This window comes from Rhincodon typus, chromosome 26, assembly GCF_021869965.1.
Source record: "Rhincodon typus isolate 14 chromosome 26, sRhiTyp1.1, whole genome shotgun sequence".
Lineage (NCBI taxonomy): Eukaryota > Metazoa > Chordata > Chondrichthyes > Orectolobiformes > Rhincodontidae > Rhincodon > Rhincodon typus.
In genome coordinates, this window is record NC_063357.1 from 23562024 (window position 1) to 23581279 (window position 19256).

Genomic DNA, 19256 nt, shown 5'->3' on the forward strand with positions numbered 1-19256 from the left:
TGCTTTCAATTCTCATTTCTTAATTTATTAAATTTAAATTCAATCAGTTGCTGTGTTAGATCTTGAACCCATGTTCCCAGACTGTTACTCTGGGCCTCTGGATTATTAGCCTAATGATATAACCACATCATCACCATCCTCCCCTGTTACTTTGGGTCATTGTATTTGTGTACATGTATCACTCATCACAATTTAATCCTCGTGAACACTGCTGTCTTTAGATGTTTTATTTCTGTTCAAATTTTTAAAAAGATATCTCTGGTCTCTTCCCTTTTAGTGTTTAAATTATGTGTCCTCGATTTTCCTATTGCCCCTTTTTTTCCAAAAAGAAATTTTTTTTTCCATCTCCGCTACAAGAGAAACAGTTTCCTTGCAGTATCGCTCAAGCAAATCTGGATTGATTTTTTTTTCCATTGGTAGTATTTAGGAGAACTTATTTTTGCTCACTTGCCTCTAAGCTGTCTACCTACTTCAGACAACTTAACGTACTTCCCCCTCCTCATAACTTACGTACACAGTTATTCACTATAATAAAGAATCAAGAACATAGCTCACCACACCTCGGGAGTGATTGGGTAAATGTTGGCTTTGACTGCAAAACCCATGTCTGATGTAAGAATAAACAAAGTTGTAACAATTATTTTGGATTTTCTGTCATGCTAAAATAAACAACCTGCCTGTGTTGCTATTCCACATGTTAAAAATTTCCAGTTTTCACATTTTGTTTATTCCATTTCTTCAGTTTTGGAACTTTTCTTGTGGCACAATCTTCCACACCTGAATTGGAATTTTTGTTTTAGTTCATAATACAAAATCAAGTTTTATCATACAATAACTGAATCTAGCTTAGTTTGCTGCAAAGTGGCAGATGCTTCACAAAACAGCAGACAGAAATTTTTTCTGAGAAATTTACAATTTGTAGTTTATCATTTTTGGAGAAGAACTACATAAAAAAAATTCTATTGTATTATGTTTCACTGCAGGTGAGATCTTAACTCGAGGATGGACAGATATCTTCCTTTCTGATTCTCAGAAAAGCAGGTTTCTCAGAAGGTGTCTCAGAATCAGATTTTCTCTTGGATTGTGTTCTTGACCAGTGTCATAAGTTCTTTATTTCACATTAATTTTCATTTTGTAGCCACCATTTCTACTGTAAACTTGCAATTTTTAAATGCAAATATACTATATCTGAGGATGTTATGTAACCATTATTGATGGCAATAATGTTAGAATATTGCTGTACAACATTTAAAAAAAGTATCAACAAATGAAGTGTGAATTATATCCATTTTCCCTTTGAGTTTTATTCATGACAATAATCACGATAGACAATTTTTTTTGTTTGTTTCTTTTTATGACTGAAGATTTGGAAGTAATCTCCTGGAGAGAGCTTGAATAAACATTAAACATGTATTCCTAAATGCTATGTAACTGTCGGCTGTGATTTAAAATTATAGTGATTTTTATCTATGCATTTCCATGTAAAATATGTAATTATTATTGGAGCATGAACAACTTCACAATGCTGTTCATGTATGTAATTGATTTATTTATACAGTTGCATATAAAATTTTGTTTTTTGTATTTTCAACTAAAATTTCCAATTAAAATGAAGTTTAACATGATACTAAGTTGTCTCTGTCTCAAATATAGGAGTATTGGAGGAAGAAGTCTGAAAAATGACAAATTTAGTGTGCTTACACTGCTTACTTGTAAAATATTAGCTCACAATGTATGCCAGCATTGATGTTGATTTGGTACAGCCATGTCAAGAAATTGCAGCTAACTTTCAGGCAAATGATCACTCATTTTCAAGTATAGCTTGAGTAAAAGCAAAACACTGCAGATGCTGGAAGTCTGAAAATAACAGAATGCTGGATAAACTTACCAGGTCTGGTGGCATCTATGGAGAGAATACAGTTAACATTTCAAGTCTGGTATGACTACTTCAGAAACCCCAAGTTCAGATGCTGTGAGATCAGCTGAGTTTCTCCAGCATTCTCCATTTGTTTCTAATGCAGCTTACTGTACAATAATGCATTTTTTTGGCCAAAAATCTGGGACCATGTTCTTGGACTGGGAGGCTTTTCTTATGAGTAGTGTATGTAATTCCTACTCACTTAAGAATCTATTTCTCATTTGCAATTACAAGAGGAGATCACATATTACAGCAGCAGTGCATGCAGAAAATATTATTGAATACAATTATGATATTTATTTTGTAGGAAAAGGACATTCTTGTTCTGGACCTGAAAATAGCCTTGTTAGTGGGAATGTGGAAATAACCAGTCTTCCTCAAAATTGTAATTACGACTGTTTTCCTAATTGAGTTGTATCTCCAGCATGAAGGATATGCCACTGCAGGGCAGTCTGCAGATGATACCCCCCATTACCCTTGGCTCATGGATGTAGAAAAAACACTGAAAAAAATGTAATATTCTTGTCTGAATTAACCATGGTAGAGAATTAAACTGAAAAAGCCATAAAACAATAATTTAGCAACCTCATTAGTACCAAGAACATTTTCAGATGGGCTGAGGGTTTAAAGCAATATTGGCATGGATGATGGAAATGAGCAACCTTGTGAATCTTTCCTGAAACTGTTACAAATATTTTAGATATGATGTGGTTTGCAGAGGGAGCGATAGTGGACTAATAATCCTGAAGCAAAAGTTCCTGGTCTAGATACATGGTGGAACTTTAGTTCAGACAACAAAATCTGAAATTGAGAGTTGGTCTGAGTCGTGGTGGCCATGAAACTGTAATGAAGGAAATCTGATGTTTTTAACTGATCTGGCCTATCTGTGACTCTAGACCCACAGCAAAGTTGTTACCTCTTAAAATGCCCACTGAAATGACTTTTGAAGCCTCTCAGTTCTAGGCCAGTTAGGGATGGGCAGCAAAAATGCTATCTTTGCCAATGATGCCCACATCTCATTAAAAGAAAAAGGGTGTCCAGGCAGCTGCTGTAATATTAATGACACTTGCTTTAATAAATGCAGAGCTATCTACTGTATGAACTTAAGGTGATGTGGACAATCTTCCAGCCTTGAGGTAAATGCTAAAACCCAGCAGCCAACAAAGAATTGGAGGAACCTGCAATTTGATTTGACCAACCAAACATTGGAACATGTCACCTGCATATCTAGCATTGCATTGCACCAGCACTAAGTTTCATACATAACTGCTCAATTTTCTGGTGGGCTCTGCTTACTTAACCTGTTCAAAATGTTTGAATATTTTGCCTTTCCAGGGCAATAAGAACTGGACACTTTGCAAATCTGAAAATGGTGCCATTTGTGAGTTTGTGATACATGCAAATAATACTGATACCATTGTCCTGCAAAATAGTTTTGATCTGCTCCAATTTGTTACTTGCTAGAAGGGACATTTACACTGGTTAAGGAACATAGAGTCATATGCAAGGATCCAACTGTATTTTGCAAATAACAAATATTTTCAAGCCTTGTAGCTTTTTGAAGTACCTAGAAACTTGGGGAACCTATAATTCCCATTGCTTTCTCTATGGCACTGCCTTGGTCAATGACATACAATTTGCTGACTGAAATTTGGCATTCTTGCATTTATCCTGATGCATGTGCGACAAAAAGTCTCAGTACCATACATCTCCTTAAAACAATATTCACATATTCTAAACTTAGATCTTTCTGTCACAGAATAGTTTATTAAAATTATTGTAGCACCTCAAAGTTGTGTGTTGGGTTTTAAAGGTAAATCAATAGCATAACAAAGCATATGCATGTTATGAGTTACCTCAAATATTACAGCCCTTTTGCAGAAAGTAATGTGCTTTATGCAGACAGAGGAATCAGGGTCACGTCAAAAAATTGCATAGCTGCATTCACAAACTTTTTTAATTACAAAATCATCTGCTACAGCAAGACACAATTACTTCAAATCTGATGAAAAGTTTTAAGAGCAACTTGAGTCAGGAACTGATCATTCCACACTGGCACAATAAATGCAGAGGCTCATGCTTCATGAGTTAGCACTTAAATTGCTGATCATTATAACTATATTAAAATCTTGTTTGTTCAGCAAGATAAAGGTTATAGATGGGTTTTTATGAAGGTCAAACAGACAAAATGTTTTTCTGTTGATTCAAACTAATTGAGTATGGGTCTAATTTCCTTTTATTCCCTTTGTTTAAAATGTTATATAATTCCTAAAATCCTGTGTATAGTATATATAGAATCTATCTACAGTAATCAAAATCATTGGCATCACTACAAATTAACTTCAAATCCCAAGGTTAGGGAAAGGAAATAATCTGAGGAGTTGTAGTTGTGACTATTCTAACCTCTGCCATGAAAATTTGCATCAGCAGATGTAAAGAACCAAAGTTTCAATGATTAAATTGCTTGCAGTACTCACTACTTAGGGTCACACTTTAAACGAAATGCATAGAAACAGCCAAATTTAGTTTTCATCTCTTGTTTCAAGTCATTTAAGAGTTGATTCTGTGCTCCACAGCTGGGGTGGGGTTGGGGATATTGGGGGTCCATCCATGAGAAGGCTGCATTAGAGTCTTGGGACAAGAATGCTGTGATCCTCTCTTTGATCTGGAAGTACCGAATGCTGAAATACAAAACATTTCTCTCCATTATTTCTCTGTTTTACCAATTGTCTGTAAAATAAATGTCCTAAGCGTGCCCTCTGTGAAGAGATTTTTTTTTATTTTTGTTCTTACAGTCCTCATTTGTAAGGGCCAGAAAGACAAATGCTACATTTCAATCAAGCTATATGAAGAAAGTAGTGTTTGGTGGGGTGGAGAGATTTGGATAGGACAGCCTAGAGAGAGGAATTCAGTCACTGTAGGAGGAATAAAAATGTGCACGTGCAATCAAAGAATGCGGCAATATAAAATTAATTCCATTGACACTGTCAATGTTATTGTGATGTACATAATTTTAAATATTTATAATGCTAACCTAGTGTAACATTGTAACTTATTGAGATAAAATTAGCTGAAAAAAATTATAACAACCAATCTGAATGATTTGTTCAGTTTTTTTATTACAGTATGTTTTTCTTATTGTTCACTTTTAGTTGCTCTGTTGAGTAAGAGATATGTCTCAAACAGCAAGGAAAAAATTTGTAAGTGGCCAAAATAAACCTTGTTCTTAGTCTATAGAACCCACATAAACTGATTCCTGACTTTTCATGTCTATTACCACCTTAAAACTGGTTATTCTCATTATATGCATTTACACTGTATTTACCAAGAGCAGTTACACAGATAGTTGATACATGATTATTAAGTGCCTTGCATTCACAAAATTAGTTTCAATAGAAGATGGGCCTCAAGAATTGAGAAATAGGCCATATGTTAATCAAACAGTCTGGGTTTGGATACAAGCCAGACAGGAGGAAATATCTGTGGTCATAGTGGCCTGAGAAAACCACTTGAAACTGTACATTGCCTTCAAAGTATAAAATGTTCCAGACCCCTTTAAACAGAAATCCAATGATTGTGGAAAAGTTAGAGATGACAAAGTAAGAACAAATTAAGTGACCTTGAGGAATCTTTTGAAAGTAGGGCAGGTTGGGGTTGGGAGGTTGGGTGAACTGGGTTTGACAGTAATGGGGTGGAGGTGGTGCTCACGGTTGGTGGGGATTCAGGCCAGCAATGGGCAGTGTCAGGAAGGTGTGGAATCATGTGTTTGGGAGGGTGTGGTTGGGGTTGTCAAAGGTCTGGGGTGTGTGACAGATCAGGATAGGTGTGGCTGGGTGTAGTGCCTGTGTGGTGACTGGGAGCTTTAGCTTAATAGTTATCCAGGAGTTCGACTAGGTTTTTAATCCTGTAACTTTTACAGGCTTAACTGTAGTGGAACCCTCCAACTTTTCCACCTTTTGTGGACTTTTCCTGAGGGTTCCAGGCAACTGGTATCTTCCCTTTCCAGGGCAAATTCCATGGAGTGTAGGATTCCAGTTCCAACAGCTATCTGGCCATCAGAGTATCCGGGCCACGTATAGTAACTAGAGGAACAGAAGTAGGTCTTTAATTCCTGATCTGTATCTCTTACACCAGCATTATCAAAGAAAAACAGGCAACCGTGAAGAATTTGAATGGAAATATGTTTGGGGACAGGCAGTCAAAGGATCAGCTGTATTTATTGACAACATTGCAGTGCTGGTTATATAGAACAGCTCTGAACCTCTTCCCAGGGCGGTACATGAAACGCAGCCTGATGAGAGGGCGAGGCTACGACTGCGCGTTGTAGATGCACAATGACAAGGATTCCACAGCAAGCGGCTCCATGGTGCAGATAAGAAACCACGGATGCAGCTGGCAGCCGCCAACACCATCGATGTGGACACAGGAGGTGGAGCATCGCAAGATGAGCTGCAGCCTTTAGGAAGTAATTCTCCTCCTCCTTACTTTTTGCAGCAAATTTTTTTTTTACATATATATGTTGCACAAGGCGAGAGTGATGGTGGTTATTTCAGAACAGAAGGGAAGCGAACAGTCGGATGATACAATGTCAGGCTCCGATTCAGTAGACGGCGTTAGGAAGCCAGCTGCCAACCGACCGAATACCCTGACCGTGCAAGAGGTGAGGACGATGCTGCATTGTAGAAGCTGCTGTTCCCGTGATTCTTGCGCTGACTGCACTGAACTGCATTCTTTCAGTGCTGAAGGTTTATCAGTGAATGGATCCCTCTCTAATATTCCACATTCGTCCCGAATGGATCAGGCTCCATTTGTAGAAGACGTTTCACACAAACGGCAGCTACCTTCATGCTGTTAACAGAAAGTCCGCTTGTTACTGGCCCAGTTACTTTTGTCCTCTTAGGTAAAAACGGTTGGGCAATCTCCCTGACCATTAGACAAGCCCGCTGTCAATCTAGATCATTATTGTCTACATCGGCTCTGTCTGACCTGAAATTGGATTGCTAAACATTTGTTGACCTTGTGCAACTGTTGTATCATGTGGTGACTGTGAATGTTTCAGTTAAAAATATTAAACTTTTTATTTTAAGTTTTCCAGCAAATTATCCCGAGCTATGCTAATGAATATTACTTTACAACATGTTGTGGCAATTATATTGTAAATTTAGAATCATATTTTTGAAGGTGGGGGGGGAGGGGAGCAGAGCTGTCTGAAGTTTCCAGAGAAATGGCAGGGAACACAAGTTCAAATACTGAACTTTTAAAACTTAAATATAGAAGGGTTGATCAGCAAGTTCTCAGATCATCCAGAATTGTTGATGGATAAATAATAAGGATAACATTCCATTACAGGAGGATATAAACAGATAGATCAGTAGCAAATGGAATTCAATCTGGATAAGTTTAAGATGATACACTTGGACAGGACAAGCAAAGCAAGGGAGTACGCAATGAACTGTAGGACCCTGGGAAGCAGCAAGGAGCAGAGGGACCCTTGGTGTGCAAGTAGATATCAGGACAAGTGGTTAAGAAAGCATGCAGATACTTGCCTCTATTAGCCAAGGCACAGAGTTTAACAGCAGGGATATTATTCTGGAGATCTATAAAACATTCGTTAGGCCACAGAGAGAAAATTTTATGCCGTTCTGGAATCCATATTACTGTATCGGGGGGGTATGATAGTGCTGGAGAGCATGCAGAGGGGATTCCCCATGATATTGCTTGGACTGAAGAGTTTGTTATGAACAGTAATTGGACAGAGTGGGGTTGCTTTTCCGAGAGATGGGACATGTTTGAGATGTATAAAATAATGAAGGTTAACAGGGTAATCAAGAAGAAACTTCTCTCCTTGGAGTCTGGGGTGTATATTTAAGGAAAGGGGCAGGACATTTAGAGGAGATAGGAGGAAAAACTTTTTCACCCAGAGAGTGAAGGAAATCTGGAACTCACTGCTGGCAAGGATGGTACAGGCAGAAACTCTCATAACATGTAATAAGTATTTACGCATTCTTAAGAGGGAGATCAGAAGGGCAAAGAGAGGATATGAGATAGCCTTGGCAAATAAGGTTCAGGATAATCCAAAGAGATTGTACAAGTACATTAACAGCAAGAGAGCAACTAGAGAGAGAATAGGGCACCTTAAAAATCAAAGAGGCCTCAGGAAATGGGAGAGATATTAAATGAATATTTCACATCAGTTTTTATTGTGGCAAGAGAAATGGAAGCTAGAGAACTCAGGAAAGTAAGGGAGAAGCCTGGGAACTATAGACCTACGAGTCTGACTTCGGTGGTGGATAAGTTGTTAGAGGTGATTCTGACAGATAGGATTTACATGCTTTTGGAGAGACAAGGAATAATTAGGGATAGTCAGCATGGTTTTGTGCGAGGGAAATTGCGTCTCACAAACTTGATTGAGTTTTTTGGGGAAGTAACCAAGAAGATTGATGAGGACAGAGTGGTAGACGTTATTTATTTGCACTTTGGTAAAGCCTTTGACAAAGTTCCGCATGGTAGTCTAATGAATAAAGTTAGATCACATGGGATTCAGAATAAGCTTGCCGATTGGATACAAAATTGGCTTAATGGCAGGAGACAGAGAGTAATGATGGAGTATTGTTTTTCGGACTGGAGGCCTGTGGCCACCGGTGTTCCATAGAGATTGGTGCTGGATCCACTTTTGTTTGTCATTTATATAAATGATATCGATGAGAGTATAGAAAGCATGGTTAGTAAGTTTGTGGATGATACCAAGATTGGTGGTATAGCAGACAGTGAAGAAGGTTATCTAAAATTACCAAGAGATCTTGATCAATTGGGTCAAAGGGCTGAAGAGTGGCAGGTGAAGTTTAATTTAGATAAATGCGAGATATTGCATTTTGGTAAAACAAAGGCAAGACTTATACAATTAAAAGTAGGGCCTTGGGCAGTGTTGAAGAACAACAAGATCATGGGGTTCAGATATGTAATTCTATGAGGTTTGCATCACATATAGATAGGGTGGTTAAGAAGGCGTTTAGCATGCTTGCCTTCATTGCTCAGACATTTGAGTATAGAAGTTGGGATATAATGTTGAGGTTGACAGGACGTCAATAAGGCCTCTACTGAAGAACCATGTCCAGCTCTGGTCGCCCTAGTATAGAGGAAGGATATTATTAAGTTGGAGAGGGTTCAGAAGAGATTTACCAGAATGTTGCCAGGCATGGAGGGTTTGAGTTGTAAGAAGAGACTGGATAGGCTGGGACCTATTCTCTGGAGTGTAAGAGGTTGAGAGGTCACCTTATATATGTTTATAAAATCATGAGGGGTATAGATAAGGTGAATGGCAGATGTCTTTTCCCTGTTGTGGAAGATTTCAAGATTAGGGGACATATTTTTAAGGTGAGAAGAAAGATTTTAAAAAAGATAGGGAGCAATTTTTTTACACACAGTGGTTTGTATGTGGAATGAACATCCAGAGGAAGTGGTGAATGCAGGTATTGTTACAACATCTAAAAGACATTGAGATAAGTACATGAATAAAAAATGTTTGGAGGGATATGGGCCAAGAGTAGGTAGGTGCAACCAGTTTAGTTTGGGATTATGGTTGGCATGTTCTGGTTGGACCAAAGGGTCTGTTTCCGTGCTGTATGACCATGACTATAGATGTACACTGGCAAGGCATTCAAGACTATGGACGAAGTGCTGGAAAATGGGACCAGAATAGTTGTGGTTGTTTTTGACTGGTGCAGATAAGATGGGCCAAAGGGCCACTTTTTGTGCTCTGGATCTCTGACTCTGACCTTGACCCTGAATTGATTAGATTTTCACTCTGCTGTGTTAATGAAAATCGTCAGCTTAACGTTAAAAAAATTGTTTTAATACATTTACATGATTCCTCCATACTAAGTTGTGACACTTCATGAATTTTGAGCAAAAAATGTTCTTTTGTTACATTTTTCAAGAACTTATGCTATAAATTGTATAAATTCTAAGCAAACAAACACAATCATCATTTCTATGATGATTCTTTGATGATGAAAATAATTGATATTAAAAGAAGTATATGAGGAAATTGTAGGTGCCATCATTATGACCTTCAAAAACTTGCTTGATTCAGGGATTGACAATTTGGATTAGGTCAGTGTCAATCCAGTATTCAAGAAGAATTGGAGTGACAAAATAGGAATTTGTGGTCTAACTGGCCTAATAGCTGTGGTGGGAAATTTACTAGAACCTGGTGTTCAGGACAGAATGACTGAACTGTTGACCAAATATGAACTAATCAGAAAGAGTCAGCATGGATTTACAAGAGCAAAGGTTGTTTAGAGCAAGCATGATTGACTATTTTGAGACATAAATGCTGTAGCAAGGTAAGTAAGGCAATATATCTAAAGTTATTGAATATATGGAATTCCAGAAAGCAATTGAAAACATTCAATAAATCACTGTTCACAAAAATGAAACTGTTTCAGATCAGAAGCCAGTTCTTTCAGTGGATTGGGAATTGGTTATGAGGTAGGAAATAGAATGAGGAATGATGAATGGATATGTACTCAAATTAGCTGGATATAACTAGACTTATCCAGCAGGGATCTGTACTTAGGACTCAGCTTTTGCACTATATTTATAGATGACTTGGATGAAGGAATAGAGAGCCACATATCCAAATTTGCAAAACCACTACATTAAGTGACACAATAAATAGCACAGATGGGATCAGAAAGTTATAAAAGGACATTTATGGATTAAGTGAGTGAGGATTAAATGAGTGGGTGCAATGGTGGCAGATGGAATTCAATATGAAGTAATGCTCTGTGTACACAAGAAGGTCAATCACAATATTTTCCAAATGGTGAGTAGCTAGGAACTGTGAAACATCAGACAGATTTAGGGATCCAAATACAGAAATCTCTGAAACCAAATGGACACTTGCAAGCTAGAATGAAAAAGGTAAATAGAACCTGGCCCTTTGTCTGAAAGGAGCTGGAATATAAGGGGATGGAAGTAAGGTTATAGCTATATAGAATTTCAGTGAGACCCCCATCTGGTCTCTTGCAATTAATTTCCACTTCAGGAAGGACATATTGGCCTTGGAGCCTTGCAGCTCCAATTCACCAGGATTAGAGGAGGGCTAAAAGGATTAAATTATGAAGAGGGGTTGCATGGACTAGACATATATTTTCTTGATTGAGAAGATTCTGAGATGATCTGGTTAAAGTGTATAAGATAATTACTGGAACTGATAAAGTAGATAGAAACCATTTGTAGGAGAGTCCAAAGTAAAGGGGACTAACCTTAAATGTTGGAGCTCAGCCTGTCAAAGACGATGTCAAGAAATACTTTTCACAAAGACTAGCAGGAATCTGAAACTCTCTCAATACAAAAAAGTTGCTGAAGATGGGTCAATTAAACATTTTAAAACACGAGATTCATTAAGTTTTGGGGCAAAGATGTTAACAGTTAGAAAAACCAAGGTGGATAATTGAAGTTAAGACACAAATCTAATCAAATAGCAGAATTGTTTTGAAGATCTGATTGCCTTAATCCCATTTTTATGTTCCCCCATATAAAAAAGTTCTTCTGGAACTTTTATATCTGACATTTGTTACCACAATCTGTGAAGGTATTATTACTCTTGCAACATTGGTTAAAGAGTTAGTGCCAGGTTTCAGAATCCAAGTGTGCATTGCATTTTTCCATTGGTGCCACAGTTATACTGTGTGTTAAGGGAATTTAGGCCTCCAACATTTAATATATCCCTAAATTTGAAGTATAACTGTACCCAATTTTAAGGAAGTTGGAGTTATTCTCACAGAAGATTGTGTTTAAGATTGTGTAAGATTATGATAATGTCTTCAGCTTTATTAATAGTGGCATAGAGTACAAGAGCAAGGAAGCCATGTTGAACTTCTATAAGACACTTGCTAGACCTCAGCTGGAATATTGTACGCAGTTCTGGGCACCACATTATATGAAAGATATGAATGCATTTGAGAGAGTGCAGAAACGATGTCCTTGGAGAAAAGGAGCCTGAGAGGAGATTTGATAGAGATTTTCAAAATCTTGAGCGGACTGGATGGACTCGAGAGGAAGAAGCTTTTGCTGCTCATAAAAGAGAAAAGGAGGAGAGGGCATAGATTTAAAGTGATGTACAAAAGCAGCAAGGATGATGTGACAAAAAAACTTTTTCACTCAGTGAGTAGTTAGGAAAAAGAATGCTTTGTCTGGAAATTCAGTGGCAGCAGGATCAATTAAGGCAGTAAAGAAGGCAGTGGATGATTATTTGGATTGAATGTAGTATACAAAGGTATGGGGAGAAACCAGGAGATTACCTGGTGATGAGTTTGTTTGAAAAGCTGATGCTGGCATGATGGGCTGAATGGCTTCCTTCTGCACTGCAACAACTCTGTGATAGGGATCAATAAAGTCAATCCAGATAAATTGTTCAGGAAGTAGGATATCATTTCAAAGTTGAAAATGGGTAATTTTGAAGACCTTTTTTCATAAAAGCTTAGTAAAATATAGAACAATATTTGACCTTATTCATTGAAAAACTAGAGATGTGGTGAGAAGGCAGGAAATTAAACTGAGAATAAACAAAACAGGATTTATTGAAATGTGTTGAAATTATTTTAAAATTCTTTTTGGAAACTTTTTCCTGCATGCACTTCCTGTCTGCTTTTCCTTTATGACTTCTTGCGCCTGTATTTATTTTGGAATACTGCCTGTGTAAACTTGATCTGTTGGAATTGCATCCTTCTGCTCATGAAGGCTGATGACTTACCTACTTCAAGCATATCCAGCCTTTCCAGTACATCCTGCCTAACTATTTTCACCATATCCATTACCTCTACCAGCTCTGCCTCTGTCAATATTTTATAAGCAAGTATGTCCTCAGTAAAAACCAATACATAGTACTTACTAAGTATTCAAAGCCTTGCACCTCTATATGTGTATCAATCTCTTTATTTCCAGTGGGGCCCATTCCACCTCTTATTTTCATGCTGGTAGAAGGAGTTTGGATTCCTTTAAATATTACATTGTTATTGTGTTTTCATATTCTGTCTTTGCCAGTCCTCACCAGAGACTGCAGAGAATTTACCAGACATGTATTATATCCTGTCTTTTCTTGTTTCATTCATGTTTTGTAATTCCACTGCATCCAAAGAGGCCTGGTTTTGTTCAAACTGCTTTTTTTTGTTTATTGAAATGTATCTAGTTGGTACCGGAAGCATCTTTTCCTCAAATATGAACCGTTGCTCTGACAAGGAGTTCCTCTTCCAGCTCATTCCCCAGCACAAGATCCAGCAATGGCTTTTTCCCAGTTGGATTGAGAAAACACTGATCATGGAAGTTCTCCTGAACACGTTTCGGAAATTTGTCACTCTCCTTTACCTTCACAAAAAAATTATCCTAATCATTAATTGAACCTTTACTGTCTCCTCACTCTATAATTCTGTATGTGTTTGTCATTTCCTGCGGGTTTGCCCCTCCACCTCTGTTTTACTACCTGGAAGCCTGTGAGATACCCCGGTGTTGTTGTTTGTGTGTTGATCAACAATATTTGAGCTTAGTTGAAAACTGCATTATTTCTCTATTGTCTTTGTAAGCCAGGTGGTGTTATGTTAGATAAAGTGTGCTGTATGCAGCCAGTTATACTACAAAGTACAGCAGATGAGTTGATAGTTTGAATGTATTGTTTATTCCGCAACAGAAGAAAATATAATTTTCTCTTCTGTTCAATAAACAGGTCTTGTCCCTTTATAGAAATAAATATAACAATCAATAAACAACAATAACATGTGATAGCTCAGTAAAAAATCTGTTGGGATAATTGAAGTGTTTTCCAACAGTCTTAATCTTTGCCTCTGTAGTTCCCAGAGGTTGTTCCACTGAATGTAGGAGGCATGTATTTTACGACAAGACTATCCACCTTGAGGCGTTATGAAGACACTATGCTAGCAGCAATGTTCAGTGGCCGCCATCGTATTCCTACAGATTCAGAGGGACGTTTCTTTATTGACAGAGACGGGACCTACTTTGGGTAGGTAATGATATCATGATTGCTTTCTACCTCATTAAAGAACAACCCTTTCTTACCATAATACTGTTTGATGTATTCAGTTTAAATACAACAAATTCAAATAACCATAAGTTGAATTGAACATTGTACAAAACGTTTTAGCAATGTGCTGTAAATTAAGGTGCATCTAAGAAGATTTGTTAATAATAATAGACATGAGGATAATAACTGGTTGGTATAATAAGGTGTGGAGCTGAATGAACACAACAGGCCAAGCAGCATCAGAGGAGCAGGAAGGCTGACGTTTCGGGCCTAGACCCTTGGTCCCCCTTGGTCCAGAAACTCCCCACCTACGTCCGTGACACCACCTCCACCTCCTCCAAAACTTCCAATTCCCTGGTCCCCAACACCTCATCTTTACCATGGACATCCAGTCCCTATACACCTGCATTCTCCATGCAGATGGTGTAAAGGCCCTCCGCTTCTTCCTGTCCTGCAGGCCCGACCAGTCCCCCTCCACTGACACCCTCATCCGCTTAGCCAAACTCGTCCTCACCCTCAACAACTTCTCTTTCAATTCCTCCCACTTCCTACAGACAAAGGGGGTGGCCATGGGTCCCGCATGGGCCCAAGCTATGCCTGCCTCTTTGTTGGTTACATGGAACAATCCCTCTTCTGTAGCTACACTGGCCCTAAACCCCACCTCTTCCTCCGCTACATTGGTGACTGTATCGGTGCCGCCTCGTGCTCCCACGAGGAGCTGGAACAGTTCATCCACTTCACCAAAACCTTCCACCCCAACCTTAAGTTCACCTGGACCATCTCTGATACCTCTCCCTCCTTCCTGGACCTCTCTGTTTTCATTTCTGACAACCACCTGGAAACCAATATCCATTTCAAGCCCACCGACTCCCACAGCTACCTAGAATACACCTCCTCCCACCCACCTTCCTGCAAAAATGCCATCTCCTATTCCCAATTCCTTCGCCTCCGCCGCATTGCTCCCAGGATGAGGCATTCCGCTCCCGTACATCTCAGATGTCCTCGTTTTTCAAGGACCGCAACTTCCCCCCCCTCAGTGGTCGAGAATGCCCTCGACCATGTCTCCCGCATTTCCCGCAACTCATCCTTCACACCCCCTCCCCGCAATAACAACCAAAACAGAATCCCCCTTGTCCTCACGTACCACCCCACCAACCTCCGGATCCAACGCATCATCCTCCGACACTTCCACCATCTGCAATCCAACCCCACCACCAAAGACATTTTTCCCTCCCCACCCTTATCTGCTTTCCGGAGGGACCACGCTCTCCGTGACTCCCTTGTCCGCTCCACACTCCCCTCCAGCCCCACCACACCTGGCACTTTTCCCTGCAACTGCAGGAAGTGCTACACCTGCCCCTACACCTCCCCCCTCACCCCCATCCCAGGCCCCAAGAAGACTTTCCACATCAAGCAGATGTTCACCTGCACATCTGCTTATGTGGTATACTGTAACCGCTGTTCCCGTTGTGGCCTCCTCTACATCGGGGAAACCAAGCGGAGGCTTGGGGACTGCTTTGCAGAACACCTACGCTCGGTTCGCAATAAACAACTGCACCTCCCAGTCGTGAACCATTTCAACTCCCCCTCCTATTCCTCAGATGACATGTCCATCCTGGTCCTCCTGCAGTGCCACAACAATGCCACCTGAAGGTTGCAGGAACAGCACCTCATATTCCACTTGGGAACCCTGCAGCCCAATGGTATCAATGTGGACTTCACAAGCTTCAAAATCCCCCCTCCCCCAACCGCATCCCAAAACCAGCCCAGCTTGTCCCTGCCTCCCTAACCTGTCCTTCCTCCCACCTATCCCCTTCTCCCACCTCTCCTACCTACTAACCTCATCCCGCCCCCTTGACCTGTCCATCCTCCTGGACTGACCTATCTCCTCCCTAACTCCCCATCTACTCTCACCTTTACTGGCTCCATCCCCACCTCTTTGACCTGTCTGTCTCCTCTCCACCTATCTTCTCCTCTATCCATCTTCTATCCGCCTCCCCCTTTCAGAACCCCCTTCCCCTCCCCCATTTCTGAATCCTCTGATGCTGCTTGGCCTGCTGTGTTCATCCAGCTCTACACCTTGTTATCTCAGATTCTCCAGCATCTGCAGCTCCTACTATAACTGGTTGGTAATTCCTTTGACAGTTCTTTTGGTAATTGCACTGAATGATGTGTTGTTGAGTCATCCAAATGCTAAAGGTGCCATCACTTTCTGTGGTGGTTATTGAACCAGCCAATCCTAACTGGGGTGCCAGCAAAGGTACTATAGTTAACTTCAGTAAGTCGAGGATAAGAGGGAAAAGTAAATCAGGCAGAGTTCTTTCTCTTCAACAGATCCACTGAGACTTGTTAGAAAATGCTTGCAAATGGATGCTTAGTAAGAGTAGAGCAGTCATTATTATAATGCCAATGCAGTCAGTTAGTATGCTGAAAGTACAGGAATTGTGCTTCTGTTGTGCAGTGTCTTAGTCAGATCCCATTAGAGAATTGCATTTAATTTTGTGCACTGCATTTCGGGATTGCTGTATTGATCTTGGAAGGTTATAGATGAAAAACACAGAATTACACCAAGGCTTACAGAATTACAGAATAAATTGAGACCATTTTACATAAAATTGGCTTGAATTCATTGACATTGAGATGAGATCTAATTAAAATATTTAAAATAATTAATCCATACTATAGTGAAACTATTTCCCTGGTTGGTGAAATCAAAACAAAGGCATATACCCTTAAAATTAGAGCTAGGAAATAAAATTGGAAAGCATATTTTCCCCACAAAAACAGTAATCTGGAACTGCTTCTTCGAAAATTCTGTGGATTCTGGGTCAATTGAAATTTTCAAGGAGTTGATGTGCGCAGCAGCAATCTAATTGAATGGCAGAACTGATTTGAGATGTTGAATGGCCCACTCCTGTTCATATGACAAACATGCTAATAGTATTTTGAAGAAGTGGCCATTTGAATGAGACAGATGAAAGATGCTGGAGTCCATGGAAATATTTATATTTAGAAATATTTTTTCATTTATAGACATTTTGTTTTTTGAACTATATTTAACACCAATGTGATATTTGTTTTGTGAGAACATGTAAATTAATTAACATCTGCCAATACTTTACACTAGTATAGATATTAACACATCCTGAGTTAATACATTACCTTTGTTCTGTATTCAGAGACATTCTAAATTTTTTACGGAATGATGATCTTCCACCTCGTGAGAGAGTGAGAACAGTTTACAAAGAAGCGCAATATTATTCTATTGGGCCACTTCTTGAGTGTCTGGATGAACTACAGCCTCTGGCTAGTGAAAAAGTCAGAAAAGCATTTTTGGACTTGCTGCCTTATTACAAAGGTAATGCTGTCTCTGCAGATATTTTTCTTTAAAAGACTGATCTAGGCTGCAGATAAGGGTTGATCTTGATGAAAGTTAGAATAGGCCCGAGTGGATAAATGATGAATTGCTGTTTCTTTTGTTTTTAAATATACAAATGTGAAGACAATGTTTCTGCAGTCAACTGAAGGATATGAGTTGATGTATGTGTATTTGAGGTGATGTCTTCCTTATTTATATTTATTACTTCCTTTGGCTGCTCTCAGTATTTGGAGGATCCTGAATGGAAAGTTGGATCTACTTATTTACGCTACAATGTATTAGCTTATTGCTGCAGGATAATGCTCCTCTATTTTAGCTTAAATCCTTTTTAATTTATACCGTTCAGATCAAAAAGACTGTTTAATTAAGAGTACAATGCAGTCACTTATATAAAATTATGCAGATATATGTATTTCATTGAATTCTTCATTTATGTAAAATGGGATTCGTCAAGGCCAGTTTAAGCATTAAGAAGAAGGTTATTGTAAAATGAAATTCAATGTCAATTACTTTCCTTCTTAACATCTCTGCTCTAACTGCTATTTTGAGAAAGATAATACAGTGTCGCTGCTACTTTTAGACCAGCATTTAATCTTCTCACCACATTTACTAATTGGCTTTTGTTGATTGTTGGTCTCTGAAATTCCCTGATTGAATGTATCTTCTGAGCATGCTCTGTCATCTGCTGTTTTCTAAGCTTTATTTTACCCCTTGCAGGGCATGTGACTGTTTGCTGTGCACTTTCACATCATTTTTTGAGTAATTGAGGTATTTTAAAATTTAGTACTTTACCTGGGTAATGATCTCACTGCTACTCCTGCCAACACCTACTATGTCCATTCCACCTCACTGCTGCAACGTTTTCTACCTTGTTCACCATTTCCAACAGCTTCACTGCTGTTGCTGTCTCTGAGTTCACATCTCACTAATGACACTTTACCGGGCACTATTCTCAAGCTTCTATTCTTCCTGGTTCTCAATCTGAATGCTATCACACTTCACTTAATGTGGTCTGAACTTTACCAAAAATTGGCTAAGTGTCAATTCTGGGGAGTTTCGTGGAGGGTTTCTCACCATGAACTCAAACAAGTTATCTCATGTAATTCTCCACAGTTCGTCATGTGCAGCACTCCACCACACACTGCCCAGCTCACACTAATGTGCCACACCCACAGACCACTGGTGCTGGTGCCAAATTTAAACTACAGTGTGCATCAGGTCAAGTGTTGTCATTCAGGAGCTGCCCTACACATTCCTGTATGTGAAGAATTGCCCTAGAGATGGCTGATAGAGGCAGGTTGACACCCTGCTATGCCAACAGTGAACTGAACATCCTGGTGGACAGTGGTGAGGAGGACGATCATCCTCTCTCTTCAGGACTGCCAGAGGAGGCCATGGTACCACACTCGGCCAGCCTAGTTGCCACCTGGGTCAGTACATGGTCCACAGTCTGCATAGAACATCAGCAAATAGAAAGGAGGTGAATGACTTTTTGTGCTCCATGAGGGTAAGTGGCACTCCCTTCTCACTGCTACCGTTAACTCTGCTAACTGCACCCACCTCCCACTGAGGCCGATGCTCTACCACTTTCAATATTGAGAGCAGCGTCTTCCCTCACACACTCTTGTCCCTTTATTCTGACACGTTTTGCCGAACCTGCATAACCCTCTGTGCTGCCTACTCATTCACTCAGGACACTTCCCTACCTTTCCCCCACTTGCACCAGCACTAACAACTGAGCCAGCCACTTTCATCTCACTCAATCCCTCCATTTCTCTAATTTCAGGAGAAAACTGCCCACAATAAAGCCAAGGTGGATGGTGGGTGGACCATGACCACTCCTGTGGGGATGCTGAGACTTCCATATACCGGCAACAAAATAACATTCATTGCCAAGTTCTGTGCTCCTCCCACATTAT

The 19256-nt window shown here is 39.6% G+C and overlaps 1 protein-coding gene across 6 annotated transcripts in view; it reads left to right on the forward strand.

The window, feature by feature from the left end:
- The window catches only part of LOC109937108 (protein-tyrosine sulfotransferase 1), a 95262-nt gene that overhangs the window by 71192 nt on the left and 4814 nt on the right, over positions 1 to 19256 (forward strand). For 2 of the 6 annotated variants that reach the window (XM_048612455.1, XM_048612454.1), the window contains 2 exons: positions 13768 to 13937; positions 17138 to 17316. In XM_048612455.1, coding sequence (XP_048468412.1) covers positions 13768 to 13937; positions 17138 to 17316 — 349 coding nt within the window. Of the gene's footprint in view, positions 1 to 983; positions 1628 to 5853; positions 6579 to 13767; positions 13938 to 17137; positions 17317 to 18450; positions 18840 to 19256 lie in introns of those variants that run through there. The other 4 variants (XM_048612456.1, XM_020535716.2, XM_020535718.2 and 1 more) reach the window with 4 other exon arrangements.